Source organism: Macrotis lagotis, chromosome 1, assembly GCF_037893015.1.
Source record: "Macrotis lagotis isolate mMagLag1 chromosome 1, bilby.v1.9.chrom.fasta, whole genome shotgun sequence".
Taxonomy (NCBI): Eukaryota; Metazoa; Chordata; class Mammalia; order Peramelemorphia; family Peramelidae; genus Macrotis; species Macrotis lagotis.
In genome coordinates, this window is record NC_133658.1 from 418384088 (window position 1) to 418400361 (window position 16274).

Consider the following 16274-nt stretch of genomic DNA (forward strand, 5'->3'; position numbering starts at 1 on the left):
AAGAGAATATTTTTGGGGTGGGGTGGAGGGTCTGCCCAGGCCGGTTCATTTCTCCCCTCACAGTTGAACTTGGACCAGTGGGTTTTAGTTTGGGACCCCCTATCAGGAAAAACTTCCTTACGGATGTGCGGTCTTCCCAGTGTGGTTTGGGCTGTCATTGTGGGGGGCTTCGGGCAGAGACTGGGGAGGACGGAGCATGGCTGGACCGACCCCTGCCCCCAAATTCCATAAAATCAGATGATTTTAACAGAGAGACGAGGGACACGAGGCAGCGCCGGCCGACCGGCCCCTGGGCGAATCCGGCCGGCGACCAAGCCTAGGTGGGGAAGGGGGCGTCTGTCTCGGGTCGGGGCACCCCGGATCGAAGCTCCCCGAGCCGCCTCCCGCCGCTTCGGAAGTTAAGCATCCGGATAAGTCCCTGGGCCCGGCGAGGTCACGAACGCGAGGTGCCATCGCGCCCCGCTCCGGATACCACGAGTGGCGGCGCGCTGGGAGGCGGCGGGGGGGGGGAGGGAAAACTACTATTCCCATGAGGCAGCGGGGCCCTCCGGGGTGGCTGGTACGCAGGCGCCCGCAAGGCGTACGTGGGGGCGTGAGCGGTTCTAGAACGTTGCTGTGGTAGCGCTCGGGCGCCATGTTAGGACGAAGGGGAAGAAGGAGAAGCGCTTAAAGCGGCGGGCGCGGGCGCGGGAGTGGGGTTGGGGCCAGGGCTGAGGCGACCCCCCTCAGCAGATCATGCCCAGGGTGCCTGTGGCGGCGGCTGCGGGGGGGAAGTGACTGGGTGGTGCCGGCGCGAGGGACGATGCCGTTGTAAGTCATTTCGATTCTGTTTTTCAACCTCCGCCTCCCCCACCCCCCACCCCCTCCAACACACGCTCCGGGCCCGGAGGGGCCCAAGTGGAAGGGACGGGACGGGGAGACGCGGCCGGTTTCTGGGAGGCAGACTTGCAAAGAGCCGTGCCCCGCTCCCGCTCCCTTCCCCTTCCCGATACCCCGCCTCCCCCAAACTCCTTCCTGGCTGGGTCAGGGGAGCAATTGGGCCGGGGGCCTTCCCCTTCCGGGAGGAGAGGGAGGAACCTGTTTCCCCACTTCCCCTTTGTCCTCCCCCCACCCCCAACCCCTCGAGTTTTGGGCCTGGCAGGGAATGGTCCGCAAGTTACGCGAGGGGCTTCATGGTGCCCCCTCAGAAGCCAGGTCCTCGGGTCTCCTGACCCTTATTTTTGTCACGTGACTAGAAATAGCACCCCCCCCCCCGGGTCCCTTTCATTGAGCAATGACCCGCACGCTACAGTTGCGATTCCTCTCTTTTTCATTCCACCTTCTCTTGAGCAAGAGCTGAAGAGCAGCCCTTGGCATGCCAGCATCTCCTCTCCTCCCTTTCCCTCCAACCCCCCCCCCTATTTTTTTTTCCCCCTTTTGGACCCTGGTGTTTTCCTTTGATTCTTCATCCGCAGTGGAAGGGGCTGTTCCGTAAGAGAAAGCTTATTTGAGACCTATTATTTAAACGTGAATGAGGAAATTTTGGATAACTAAAGGTGTAGGCCATGCAGTTCTTATTCTTAACTTGTTTGGATTGTGGTACTTTTTCGGGGGGGGGGGGGAGGAAGGGAGATTTCCCAAACTTTTCTGCCCTGAGTCTGCAACTGCCAAATACTTTAAGGCCTTTATTTTCTCTACTTCCACTAATTGGAAGATTGTTTTTTAATTACCTTTTATGTAAATAAAATAAATAAGGACAATGTATTTTTATCTCCTGCATTGAAATATGATTGAACCTTTAACGGTGAAATTGTATTTTCTAAATTTGTTTTAGATTGATGTGTAAGAGGATCACTTTAATTTCAGGCCAAATATTTCATGATTTGACAGCATCTGATATTATATCCACGTTTTTCTTTTAATAAGAAAATATGAATTCATTGTTGCTAGTACTGCATTTATATTATGCTATGTTCATCATGTGCAGTTATGATTCCATGAATTAGTCAATTATTTAATAATAGCAGCAGCAATACCTTGTCTAATACTTTACAATTTAGTCTTCTAGAAAGCTGCTCATTTAAAAGAATAAATGGCTCTGTTAGAACTGATGTGTTTATAGTTTCATCAATGTTCTAACTGAAAGTATTTCTATTCTATAAAGAATCCTTTATAAAGTTAAGGATTAATTTTTCTTAATGGAATGATGTAATCATGCAAGATTTTTATTTTCATTAGTGATTTAAAGGAACCCTATATGTGTGGTTTCATTGGATTAATTGTTACAGAATTGGTTCACCCTATCCATTTCAGGGTGATAGTCTTAAATAATTATAGTAATAATTTTTGCCTTTTGGAAACTAAAAATGCCTTATACCCTTGTAGCTTGATAATAATGGAAAGGACAACTGGACTGGAAGTCAGGAGACTTAGAAACTCCTGCTACTACTACTACAACTAATGACAATCTTCTAATCCTGTTTCTTTGTAAATTAAAATGTTTGAATGACATAATTGCTAAGATCCTTCTGGCTCTCTGGTTCTGTGGTTAAATTCTATTTTACAATATTTGATCAGGAATCTGTAATTTTCTGAGTTGACAGATCACTGAAACTGCCTAATCTAAAATAGTATCTGATCATGAATCTCTTAAAGAGACTGCTGGATGAAGAGTCCTTTGCTTTAAAGACTTCTAGGGAGAGAGAGCTCACTATTTTCTGAGGCAGTTTGCCTACTTTTGGATAACTTTTTATTACCAATTTTTAGGAAATTTTTTTTTTTTAGATTTTTGCAAGGCAAATGGGGCTAAGTGGCTTGCCCAAGGCCACACAGCTAGGTAATTATTAGGTGTGTGAGGCCAGATTTGAACTCAGGTACTCCTGACTCCAGGGCTTGTGCTCTATCCATTGTGCCACCTGGCCACCCCAGGAAAATTTTCAAACTTAAAATTGCTACTTTGCAACTGGTCAATAGATCCTTGAATACAACTCTGTTGTCACCAGGCGAAATAAACACCCTCAGTTTATTCATCCAGTCCTGAGGAATAATCAAGTGCTCTTTAACCATCCTTGTTGCATTCTGCACTGTGACTTAGCAAATCATTCCTAAAATGGGAAACCCAGAAGTGAACACTATACCCCAGATATGGACTGGATACATAATTTGAAATTTTAATTTACAGACTTTCAGATCTATGAATATAAAGATTAAGTATCCTGTGTAGCAGCCACAGAAGTCTGTCATATCTCCCATTGAATAATAAAGTTCTTTTTATATGAACAATATGGGCTGATTTGGAGTCAGTAGAGTAATGGAGTTCAGATCTTGATTCTAGCACTTTATATCTGTGACTGTATAATTAGATTATTCATTTAATCTTTCTGAGCCATAGTTTCCTTATATGTAAAATGAGCAATTATTTGAGGCACAAATCACAGTCTATATAAATAGGGCTATCAGTTCAATAAATATTTATTAAATGTGCCAGGCATTTGGAATTTCCAGACATAAGAGAATGATTAAAAAAAATAGTCTTTGTAAAATCTTCTTGTGTGGGGAAAAATCTTAGAAGTTACTGAAATCTGACCTTTTTTTCTAACTAATCTTTTTCAACTTTGGGGGTCAGATCTTTGTTAACTTTTGTAGTCTTTTTTTCTTTTTTGATACATTCAATTATCATTTAAGTGGTCTTGAATGCTAAGCATTCAATTTGAACTTTTCCCACTTTCAGGTAAGATTAAGGCAGTCTATTTTTTCCTTTTTGGGGGTGGAGAGAATAAGTCCAGAGTTAATTGAAATTCTAAATTAACTACTACAATGTGTGAATATATTATGTCCAATGTTATGAATTTTTCAAGATTTGCAGTATGATTTTGTTTTTGGACTGGGGGTAAATAAAGTTGATAATAAAAAAGTATAATGTTTTTATATTAATTTTTTCTTTCCTTTTTGGTTGATTTCTCAAGGGAAAAGTTTTCCTGCTAAGTTTCTAAAAATATTGATATTTTTCCAGTAAATTTCGATTATCTAAAAAGCATTCTGTTCTTCAGAAATGGTCTTTTTTGGGGTGGCTAGGTGGTGTAGTGGATAAAGCACTGACCTTGGAGTCAGGAGTGCCTGGGTTCAAATCCGGTCTCAGACACTTAATAATTACCTACCTGTGTGGCTTTGGGCACGCCACTTAACCCCATTTGCCTTGCAAAAGCCTTAAAAAAAAAGAAAAGAAATGGTCTTTTTTTTAACTGGATTGGTTACAACATTATTATTAACAGTAATCTCACATTAATGTAATGCTTTAAAGTTTGACAAGCACTTTTATTATGACAATCCCTGGTAGATCCCAAGTATTATCTTCATTTTATGGATGAGAAAAACTAAGGCTCTATGTCAGTGACTTTCTATAACATGACTTGTAAGAATCTTGACAGAGATCAAAACCTAGATCTCTTGTCGCCAAGTCCAGCACTATCTTCTATGCCACATTCATTTAAAATCTGCTCCCAATTATTTTTAGGTAATTTTGTAAATAAATAGTTTTTGCAAAGCTAGTTAAGTTGATTTTTTAGTTTTCTCATTTTTTTCTTTACTTTTTTTTTTTACTAGTTTTTGATTACTTAAGTAACTTAAAGAAATTATTTTTTTCAGGTGTGGATGTGAGTATTGTGGATCTTCCATTGTTGCAAGTTTATAGCCTCCTTATAATGACATAGAATCCAGAACCACAGACCATCTGAATGGATAACGTATTATCTTCTCTAACTAATGTGCTCTGTGTTCTGATGATTTTTATGACATTCTGCATCATTTGATAAGAGGCAATATAGAGTGCTGAGCCTGGAGTCAGGAAGCCCTGAGGTCAGATCTGGCCCCCTCACTTGGTAGCTTAGGCAAGTTAATTAATTTCAATTTGTCTCAGTTTCCTCAAATATATAATAAGGATAATAGCAACCAATTCAAATGAGATATTTTTAAGACTCTTAGCAAAGTTTGACCCATATAGGTGCTATATAAATGCTAGCTAATTATAACCAATTAATTTCTTGAATTAGGGTTATTTTTATGTGGACTGAAGATGTGGTTGTTCATGTGAGTAAGGCAAATGAACCAACTGATTCATATGATATACTCTGAAAAATCTTGAGATTCCAAAGATCATCTTAAATCTTCTGGTACAAATGTTTTCAATTGAATTATTACTTTTTTCCCCAGCCCTAGAGGTGTTTACATGTTTTTTCAATTGTTCTTTGGAATGATTGAATTCTGTGAAACAGAATAACTTTCTTAAGAATACAGAAATTAGGGACGGCTAGGTGGCACAGTAGAGAGAGCACTGACCCTGGAGTCAGGAGGACCTGAGTTCATATTCTGCCTCAGACACAATAATTGCCTAGCTTTGTGGCCTTGGGCATGCCACTTAACCCTGCTGGCTTGCAAAAACCTTAAAAAAAAGAATATAGAGATTATTTTGTGGCTTTCAGTAGGAATGTATTTTCATATCTACTTTTTTTTTTGCCATGAAAATAGTTTTGAAAAGTAATATAAATTCAGATGCATTTTAAAGAACAAATACTTGGGGGGGGTCATGATGGGTTTCTTCTGCCTTCCATGTCTCAGTCTTTCCCAAATATACTCTTTAGTCTGAAGGGCTAAGTAAACTCCTACAATACAGTTGCCATAAGTTATAATGATATTTTAAAATTTTAATAAGTATTACAAGAATAAAATGGATATTTATGTTCATTTGTGTGCTCATGGCATATGATTGGAATCATTAACAAATTTCTATGTACTCTAGGTTGCTTTTTGGTATGTGTAAGGTATTGGTTTAATCCAAGTTACAGGACCTAAAGCATTCTTTTTACTGATATGAATTTGTCCTCTGCTTCTAAGTTTTAATTTTTTTAAAAAAAGTTGTACTTTTCTTCACTTGGGACTTGTAGGGTGTGTGAATGCGATGACTTTGACCATCTGCATCTATCTCTAAAGGATTTGAGGTGGCAATGGCTTTTCAGTTTTGATGTTCTCAATACCCTTTTGATTTTTTCTTTGGGCTGAGCAAACGGGGGAAAAAAAGAATTGTACTTTTTATATGTGTAGAGGTTTAATAATAGGTAGTAGATATTCTAATTTTTTTACATCATTTTACAAAGGCTTGCCCTATACTATTTCTTTGATCCTTTGTTATTCCTTTGATATTCTTCCTTCTATTTCTTCTTGCCCATTTGCACTTAGTAGGCCTTAGTACTTTGAAGGATGTGTCAAGAATGTTGAAGAATTGCTTTGGCCCTAAATTAATCACTTAGTGGTCCACCTTCTGGTGATAAGCCTGTCTGGTCTTAACTAGTAGCTATCTAGTTTCATATTTTGTAGGCTGTTGTCAAGTCAGTACTTGAAACATTTCTAGCTTGGTAAGACCCATAGCAACCTATCCTTTGCCTTGAATAGCCTTGGGAAAAATCTGTGGTAGCCTCTACACTACAGCTGTTAATATCTTCTGACCTCAAATGAGTAATATCTGTTTTGTATATTATTATTATTATTATTATACATGTATATATAAAACCCTTCCCCTTCAAGACTTTTCCCATTATGGTTCAGTATATCACAGGTTGGCATAAGAAATTAAATGGAGAGTTTTGAGAAGCCTCAGACAGAATATGAAGGTCTACAGACTATACAGAAACTCAGAAATGCATAAAATATGTATATTGTATAATATCAATATATTTTATATTTTAATACCATAAATATACCCAAGTTTTACAATAAGGTACTCTAAACACTCCATAAGAGAAAAAGAAAAAAATTCAAACTTATTCTCTTATGCAAAGGGAGGATCAGGAAATTTTATTTGGATTTTCCAGATCACAGGGGCTCTTCTCTACTACCCCAGTGTGTGAAAGGGATAATTGTGCATGTTTACCATGACTAGATTGTAAGGGAGAACTGGGACTTCCACTTTAGTTTTTGTGTCTCTAGCAAAGTATCTGACACCTTATAAATTACTTAATAAGTATTGATAGATTGATTGAATGAGAAATGTTAATAGAACTGAGTAAGTCTGAACTTCTAGGTGAAGTTAAACAGTTTTAATGGCATAATTGAGTTTGGAAATTTTGAAGTGTGTATGTATGTATGTCTGCGAGCATGCTTGAACTATTTGTACAGATCATGCAATAAAAGCAGTTAACTACCTTTGAATATTTATCTAATGTACAGAGAAGCACATTATGTACAGGCTTGGGTTAAAGCATTCCTTTAGTGTATATAATGATCATATGATTGTTTATTAGTAAAACCCAAACATTAAATATTAGCTAAGATTTTGTGAAAGAGAAGATTGCAATATTTTTGATAGGACTGATAATATGTGTGTGGATATGGAGTTCCACTTACATATGCTTATTTATTTATTTGAGAATATCACACACCTCTTTATACTTCTATTTTGGGTGGGTTCCTTACTTGCATCCTTTATGACTAGTGGGCATTGAGTTAAGACTAGAAAAGATCAAAATACTCAGTTCACTTTTGTGAAGTCAAAATTATTACTTGGAAGGAAAGAAATTAAAATGCCTTCTACCACTAGCTAATAAAAATGCAAATCTAATGGAGAATACCAATGTAAGAGGGTTTATGTTCTGTTGCTAAAATTTCTTATTCTTGTGCATTTTGCAAATAGCATTTTTTAATCCAATTATTGTTTAGTAATATGTTCAGATAACAGGTCCTGATTTGGCTAAGAGTGTAAAAAGATCTTGATCTCTCAGATTTTATACTTTGTACTCAATTCAGATAAACAATGGTTCTATAACATAGAAAATTGTCTAGGGTACTGAGAAGTTAAATGGCTTTTTTGGGGTTACATATTTAGATTACACAGGACTTTTAACTTAAGGTGGCTCGACTCTAGGTCTAGCTCTTTCTCCACAGCTCCATGCTGCCTCTTTTCTTTTTTTATATACACTTGTGTTTTTTTATATACTTTGTATTTTATCTGTGTTTTAATTCTTTACCTTGGCAAGTGTAGCTACTGATATTGATGTAAATATAGACTTTAAAAATACAAAATATGAATGGGTCCTATAATTAGTACAGTCTCTCAATCAATGTCTATTTTCAAAGATCGCTTTTAGGGTTGTAGAATATTTTCAAACTACTTGACATTCTCATTTTCTTTATCGAATAAATGAGGATGCTCCGGTTAGAAGAGATTTACTTATTTAATGTTTTAACTTTTGAATTTTAAATATTTTTGGGTATTCGTTGTGTCAATCTTTAAATAGCATGTTAAAACTCATAATAATACATCTTCTAATTGACTTGATTATATTTTGATTTATCATCATTCTGTTGAAGAAAATAATGATAAAACAATGCTCTTGCCATGCAAGACTCTTATGTGGAAGAGGGATTGATTACTTTCTCTGTTTGAACCAGGAGGGAGCAAAACTAGGATCTTAGCTGGAGAGACAAATTAAACTTGATTTAAATAAACAACTGTTCTGTGCATGTAAAGTTGAATTACATGGCTTTTATGATTCTTCTGAGTTACAGTCTTTGACTGAATACTGCTGGATACTCTTTCCTCTAGATTTTCATGATAGCGTTTTTCTCCTGGTGATTCTCCACTCTTTTTGAGTGCTTTTTACTTAGTCTCTTATGTTGGATCATCATCTAGGTTAAATTCACTAGTCTTGGGATTCTCCTAAGGCTCTCTCTTTTCTCCCTCTATTTTATCTTTCTGGGCAGTCTCAGCAGCCCTTATGGGTTCAAGTTTTCTCCATGCAGATGATTGATAGGGCTATATGATCAACTCTAATCACTCTTATGAGCTTTGATCTCATATCATCAGTCATCGTTTGGACATCTTGAACTGAATTTCTTGTAAACATCTTGAACTCAATTATGTTCAAAATGATAACCACATCTCCAAATACATTCTCCTTTTGCTTTTACTGTTGAGGCACCTCCCTTCTTCTAGACACCTAAGCTTATAATTTTGATATCATCCTTAACTCCTTTCACTTACCTTATGTATCCAATTTGTTGCCAAGTCTTGTCATTTCTCCTATGTATTTGGGAGGATTAGGACATGTTCATACTCTGATTCAAACTCTTTATCACCACACACTTAGACTCAGGCAATAACCTTCTGCTTCTTAGGTGGTCCTCCCTACTTCAACTCCCTGCTTATTCAGTTGCCAGAGTGATTTTTTAAAAACAATTTTATTTTATGTAATAAAACAAGCATTTCTATATTACAGTTTAGTTTATAATAAAGTTAGTGTGTAAATTTATTTCCCTTTTTCTCTCCCCATAGCTATCATTAGATGTGCGTGTGTAAAACTAGTTGATGCAGTCTTCTATTATATCAGTTCTTTCTCTAGATTGAAAGTGATTTTCTTAAAGAAAAGGTTTGAATATCTTTCTCTAGATGTAAAATCAATTTCTTAAAGGGAAGATCTTAAAGTCAGGCCATCTTCCTCTTCTTCTCCCCCAATAATCTCACTGGAACATAAATTCCAGTGGCTCCTTGCTACTTCAAAGATCCAAGTATGAAGTCATCTTGTTTTAAATTCCTTCATGTTTCTGGCAATTTTCATTAACTTTTATTGTTGTTATATAGCACACTCCATCTCCTGACTCAATGCTTTTACACGTACTGCCCCCCATGCCCAGAATACTCTCCCTTTTCAACTTCACCTATTAGTTTTAATCAAATCTTACTGGCTACCTTTCCCTCTGTTATTATCTCTTGTTTTTAATTTTTTGCACATATTCACAACCATGAATGGAAATTCCCCGAAGACTTGGAATAGTTTTTACCTTTATTTATAATCACTAGTGCTTAGCACAGTGCCTGACCCGTAGTAAGCCCATAATAAATACTGTTGTCTTGGTACATTCAGAAGTTCTAGAGCTCTTAAGTGATGTCAGAACATTGAAATTCTATAGTTCTGTGATATGGCAAATAATGGATATCCCTGATACTTTTTGTAGTTTACAAAAGAAGTATTTCAATTTCCTAAATATAATTAATTCTTTCTGAACATAAGGTATAGTAGTGATAGTGAAAATTTGCAAAAATCTTTAGTTGCTGTTTTATTAAAAGATTGTTCATCAGTGAGCATGAATAGAATTATAGATAATTACAGAATTATAGGTAATTGTAGATAAGCTTGCCAGAAGAAGAGGAAAGAAAAAACAGTCTCATTACTACCTTGCTTCTTTGATATTACTCATGCCCTACTATATTTTATTGGGGGTGAGGGCTCTCAAGTATTCATTCAAGCATTCATATTTTGATTGTGTACTGTTAGGTTATTTGTTGTCAAGGAATCTTTTTTTAATTTCACAATTGATATTTTATTTTTTCCAATTACATATTATGAAAAGTTTTTCAACATTCATCCACATACATATGCATATCTATGAGCTACGTAATTTCTTTCCACCCTTCTTTCCCACTCCCTTCCCCTCTAATGGTGTACAGTCTGGTGAACATTGCATATACACAATTGTGCTTGCCTTTTTTACAGATAGGAAAGAAAAATATAAGAGAAATTTAAAAAATGAACAAATTGTTCATTCAGATTGCATAGGTTTTTCATTTTGTTTTGTTTTATTTTTCTTCTTCTGAATATGGCTAACATTGTCCTAACAGGTCTCCAAGGATTGTACTAGGTCTCTGAACTGCTGAGAAAGAGGAGCTGCTTCTATCAAGGCTGATCAACTCACGATGTTATTTTTATTTTATTTTTTTAGGATTTTGCAAGGCAAATGGGGTTAAGTGGCTTGTCCAAGGTCACACAGCTAGGTAATTTAAGTGTCTGAGCCCGGATTTGGACCTAGGTACTCCTGACTCCAGGGCCAGTGCTTTATCCACTGCGCCACCTAGCTGCCCCCTCACAATGTTATTGTTAATGTGTACAGTGTTCTCTTGGTTTTGTTCTCTTCGCTCAGCATCAGTTATAATTTGTTCCATGCTTCTCCTGAGTTTGACCATTTATGGTTACTTATCAAAAAAAATACCCTGTAACATTCATATGCCATAATTTGTTTGGCCATTTTCCAATTGATGGACATCCCCTCAAATTCCAATTCTTTGCCACTTCAAAAAGAGCCGCTGTGAATAATTTGGAACATGTGGGGCTTTCCCCTTTTATTATGATTTCTTCTCAATACAGGCCTGGTATTGCTGGGTCAAAGGGTATGATTGATATTATGCTCTTTGGGCATAGTTCCATATTGCTCTTCAGAATGGTTAAATCAGTTCACAACTCCATCAGCAATGCATTAATGTTCCAAACCTTCCCATAACCTCTCCAACATTTATCATTTATCATTATATGCAGGTTAAAACGTTCATTGTTTAGATTGTTGAAATTGTAAGCCATCTCTTCATCATTGGGTGTTTTAATCTCTAAATAATATATTGAGAGTACATGGTTCAATAACTTTTTTTGTTGATAGGGAATATTCATTCACAGTTTAAAGGTCATTGTTGTAGACCACAGGTGCCTCTGCTCCTGGGTCAGTGCTCCTTGGATGATGTGGGAGTTAAAGAATATTGGACTTTTTCAGAGAATTGTAAAAACCTTGACATAATTGTTTTTTGTAGCCCTATCAACAAACTTTTACTATATGTCATCCATTCAATTCAAGCATTATTTATTAAGGCTTAATATACAAGACTGCTGGTGGAATCTTAATGTTGGGGCAGTCAGGAAAGAATTTGTGCTTTGAAGGAATCTACAGATTTCTTAATACTTGAAGAGATTGATGATCTTTTATTTATACAAAAGCTTGGAGGTCAAAGGGGAAATTCCATGTTTGGGAAACAACTAGCCTGTCAGTTTGACAGGAAAAGAGAAGAGCAAAAGATTAATGAAATAACCCAAGACTGAATATCCACTTGTTGGAGAATTTTTAAGAGTGAATTATTGTTTAGTCATAGGTTGAATTAGCCTGTTTCTGAAGTCTTTTCCATGAGATACTGTAATTTGATGAAGCCTGATAAAGTAAAAAAGTATTAGCCTTGAGGGTTTTAAATGAGAAGTATTTTATTTTAGAGGGAAATACTTTAAGATTTTTGAGTTATGGAAGAAAGGAAATAAGTTTCATTTAAGTTCCTACTATTACCAGAGAGCCATGGCAAATACTGTTTTTTGGAGTAAGAAAAAAGTCAGGACAACTGAACTACATATTGAAAAACGCTCGAAAACATGTATCTGTTACCCTCCCATTTCCACAAAGTGGTAGTTGAGAGTGTCTTCCTGTATCTTCATTCTGAGTTCTGTTTGAGCTTTATAAATCTTGTTAATTTTTTTCCAGTTGTAACACCAACTTTATAACATTTACTTTCTTCTCATTCTGTTCTGTCTTAAAAATGTTTCCCATCCTCTAACTCTTGTTTAATTTGTATTTGGGTTTAATCCTCTGCTTTTTTTTTCATTTTTGTTTTCAGTGCCATTCAGTTAAGTAGCACATCCAGGCCTGTGTTACTAGCATCTAGGTTTTGTGTTTTTACTATCATTGGTGAGGGGAACAATGTTATATATATTTTTAAGGGTTTTTTTTTTTTGCAAGGCAAATGGGGTTAAGTGGCTTGCCCAAGGCCACACAGCTAGGTAATTATTAAAGTGCTTGAGACCATATTTGAACCCAAGTACTCTTGACTCCAGGGCCAGTGCTTTATCCACTGCGCCACCTAGCTGCCCCAATGTTATATTTTTTAAATTAATTTTTTAATTTGTCATCTTCATCTTGGATTCATCTTTGGTTTTGGATAACTTTGCTCTATCTCTCAATAGATTTCTTTAAATTGTTTTTTTCCAATTATTGTTCCTTAGTGTTTTATGAGGCAATATTGCTTATAATCTTGCTTTGTCCACCAAAACTCTATATACAACTTATTTTAAAAAGTTTTTTCTCTAGCTCTAGTATCTCTGGACCTGCAAGGGTATGAAAAAATTTGTTCCTCATTATAGGAAATCGTTAAAAACATAATTTTACCATTGATTCTTTTATTTTCACTTTTTGTGTCATCAGCTCTTTTAAAGAGGTTAAGTTTGAAATTGTTATGAATGCATATATACCCTATCTTATTATTTTTATTCTTCTAGTTTAATAGTTCGATCTTTATGCTAACAGATCAGTAGATTGACCTGGAAGTTCATTCAGGAATTACTATCATGTCATTAAATGAGTTGTTTATTTCTGTTAAAATAGATTCCATTTTTTTTTATAATTGGTGCTTGTCATGCATGCCCCATGCCTTCTGATTTCTTGAAGAAATTGTTATGTAAGACTATAGTTTCTGTGTGTATGCCTTAAGCTAGCTCCCTTTTCCTTCTCAGACATAGTTTTCATTTGTTCTCTTATTTTCCAGTTTTACATTCAAGTCACAGAGTATCAAAATAAATTTTGATTTAATCCAGAGGGTCTTATGTTCATACTTTATTTCCCCTATAGTACCTTATGATACCTTACATGTGGGTAGCTAGATGGTGCATTGGTTACAGCACTGGGTCTGGAAGCAGGCAGGTTCATCTTATTGAATTCAGATCGAGCCTCAGACATTAGTTGTGAGACCCTGGGCAAGTCATGTAACCCTATTGGCATTAATTTCTTCATTTAAGGAAATTGCAAAACACTCCAGTATTTTTACCAAGAAAATCCAAAAGAGATCACAGAGTCAGACATGACTGAAATGACTCTTTAGCAACATATAGCAGCTTGCATGTAGTAAGCTTTTAAAGTTTTGTTCCCTTTGCATTAATTGCCTCCTCAAGAATAGAATGGATATTCAGTTTATTAGTTTCTTCTTCAAGGAGTAGGAACAAAAGAACATTCCAATTTTTTCATCTCTTACCCCATAGAGAGGACATTTATATCATTTCCTATTGATATAATTAATTAATTAATCAAGTTTTAAAAATACTTGTCCTTGAAAGGGTATAATCATGTTTTTATGCTTTGGTAATTTCATCTATTATCAAAGAAATTTATGATCAAAAGAAAATATACTAGTTCTTTGGAGAGTCCAGGAACACTTGTAGTATTGTGATTTTAAGAAAAGGTGAGGAAGGGGACCCCTTCCCCCAGTTAATCTCATATGTTAAACTTGTGAGAAGACAGGGCTAAAATATAGGGCAGGTAAGTATGAATGAGTTGTAGATCTTTATAATCTCTTCAGCAATGAGACTGATTATTGATTTAAGTACATGATAATATTTATAGTGAATATTGTATATATTATATATAAATATTGGACCTGATTTTTCATTTTACTACCTGTGTGAACTTGGGCAAGTTATCTAATTTCTCTTGGCCATTGTTGTCCTTTAGTAAATGTAGAATTGAATTAGATGTCCTCTAAAGTCTCTTCTAGTTCTAAATCTATTTCTGGTTGAGAGGCAGGCTGACTTTGGATAGAGAACTGGTTTTAGAGTCAAGATCATGGACAAGTCAGTCAAGTTAATAATATTAAGTACCTTCTTTGTGCCAGGTACTGTACTAGCTCTTAGTTGGGGTTGCAGAGGAAGGTAAAAGACAGTCCCTACTCTCAAGGATCTCTCAAGTCTAATGGGGAAGACAACATGCAGATAATTAAGTACAGATAAATTATGGACAGGATTAATTGAAAATAATCCATAGAGGGAAAAAAAAACACTACTAGAATTAACAGAGATTGGGGGGAAAGTCTTTCTGTAGAAAAGAATTATCAAATATACATCCTCCTGATTAAGGACTATACCAGAATGAAATGTAACTGGGAAACAAGTGACAAAAATACAATACAATTTAGTTAATATGTTTTAAAACTATAGCTGTATAACTTGTAAGAATCCTTATGCCTAATTTATTGGTCCCTGTTTCTTTTTTGAATTTGAAACCATTGTTGTGAAAGATTTTTAGCTGGAATTTGAGGGAAGTTAGGAGGGATGGAAGATTAGTGTAAATTACCTTAGTTGGGAGATGAGGAGTGTCTTGTTCAAGGAACAGTAAAGGAGAACAGTGCTTTCATTTAGGAGCTTTCAGTTCCAGATAGCGTTCCAGATGCTGGATATTTGGGATATAAAGTTAAAAATGAAACAATCCTTCCTTGGGCCTCAGTTTTCCAGGTGACCTGTAAGGATCCTGGGATCTTAATGTGAAATGAAGAACAAGATAATTTACACTGTCATGGGGCGGGGAGATTTGGAAAATGACCTCTCAAAGGCATCTCTCAGTATCTCTGGAAAGTCTCTGCCCTGTAAATTACATATAAATTTCTGCATAGTATGAAGGAAGGATTTTCCTCATGGGATGAAACCAGTTATGAATCAAAATAGAAATAATAAAGTCAAACTCTGATTTTTTTATACATATAGCATATTAATGTCTTACATTAAGTTGTTATATATTGATTATGGAAGCTAGGGAGATTTGATCTAGCCTAAGACATATTACAACATATTTTAACTTGAAAAAGCATCTTTAAAGGTAAAACGGATAACTTACTTGTTTTTCTCCCTTAAAATTAAAACATTTAAGAAACAATAGCACATGTTGTGTACAGTTAAAACTTTGCATTTTGAATTGTTGATTTTCTTAGAATTAATTATTGAGGAAATTTTTTTTGTTTGTTTGGGATATAAGATTTAAAATTCAGAGATAGTAGAAAATGTTTATAAATGTATGTCCAGAGACGAATAGATACTTTGAAAAAAACCAGTTTTGTATATAAAAACAGCTTAAATATAAATATTATTGTTAAAGTTTTATTAAGATTTAAAAAGAGCCTGGAAATTATGCATATCCAAAATAAAAGAGGTATCAGATTGAAATTGCTATTCTAATAACTTGCTGAATATCACAAAATCATATAGTCAGTAGCACTTTTACTTAAGTAGAAGTTATTGTGATGGTTCTTGAAAGATTCTTTGAAACTCTAAAAGAGGAGAGAGCTTTTTGAACCCAAGGATTGGTGTCAACCTGGCAAGTCTTTGCATCTTAACAGTACTCTCTATTTAAAAAATCAACATCAATTCATCCAAATTATTCATAGTCCTAAATGATGTTTGATTATTTACAAATAATAAATCCAATTCTAAAGGACAAAAATTTACAATTAAAGAAATTTAAAAGAATGGACTATAGGTTCTGAAGGCACTTCCAATAGAGAATTTCAAAAAATGCTTCAAGGTATAAAAAATTGGTAAATATGTTTTATTTTTTCCAAGGGAATTTTCAGGTCATTCTTTAAAGCTGGAAGTTTGGAAAGGTAACGAGAATTTACAATTCACTTT

At 35.8% G+C, this 16274-nt stretch overlaps 1 protein-coding gene across 8 annotated transcripts in view; it reads left to right on the forward strand.

The window, feature by feature from the left end:
* Positions 1-653: 653 nt before the first annotated feature.
* PAPOLA (poly(A) polymerase alpha) overlaps positions 654-16274 on the forward strand; it is a 74750-nt gene continuing 59129 nt past the window's right edge. For 3 of the 8 annotated variants that reach the window (XM_074213036.1, XM_074213039.1, XM_074213035.1), the window contains exon 1: positions 859-1470. In XM_074213036.1, the coding sequence (XP_074069137.1) occupies positions 1355-1470 (116 nt within the window). In that variant the 5' untranslated portion in view covers positions 859-1354. Of the gene's footprint in view, positions 811-857; positions 1471-16274 lie in introns of those variants that run through there. The other 5 variants (XR_012473811.1, XM_074213034.1, XM_074213038.1 and 2 more) reach the window with 3 other exon arrangements.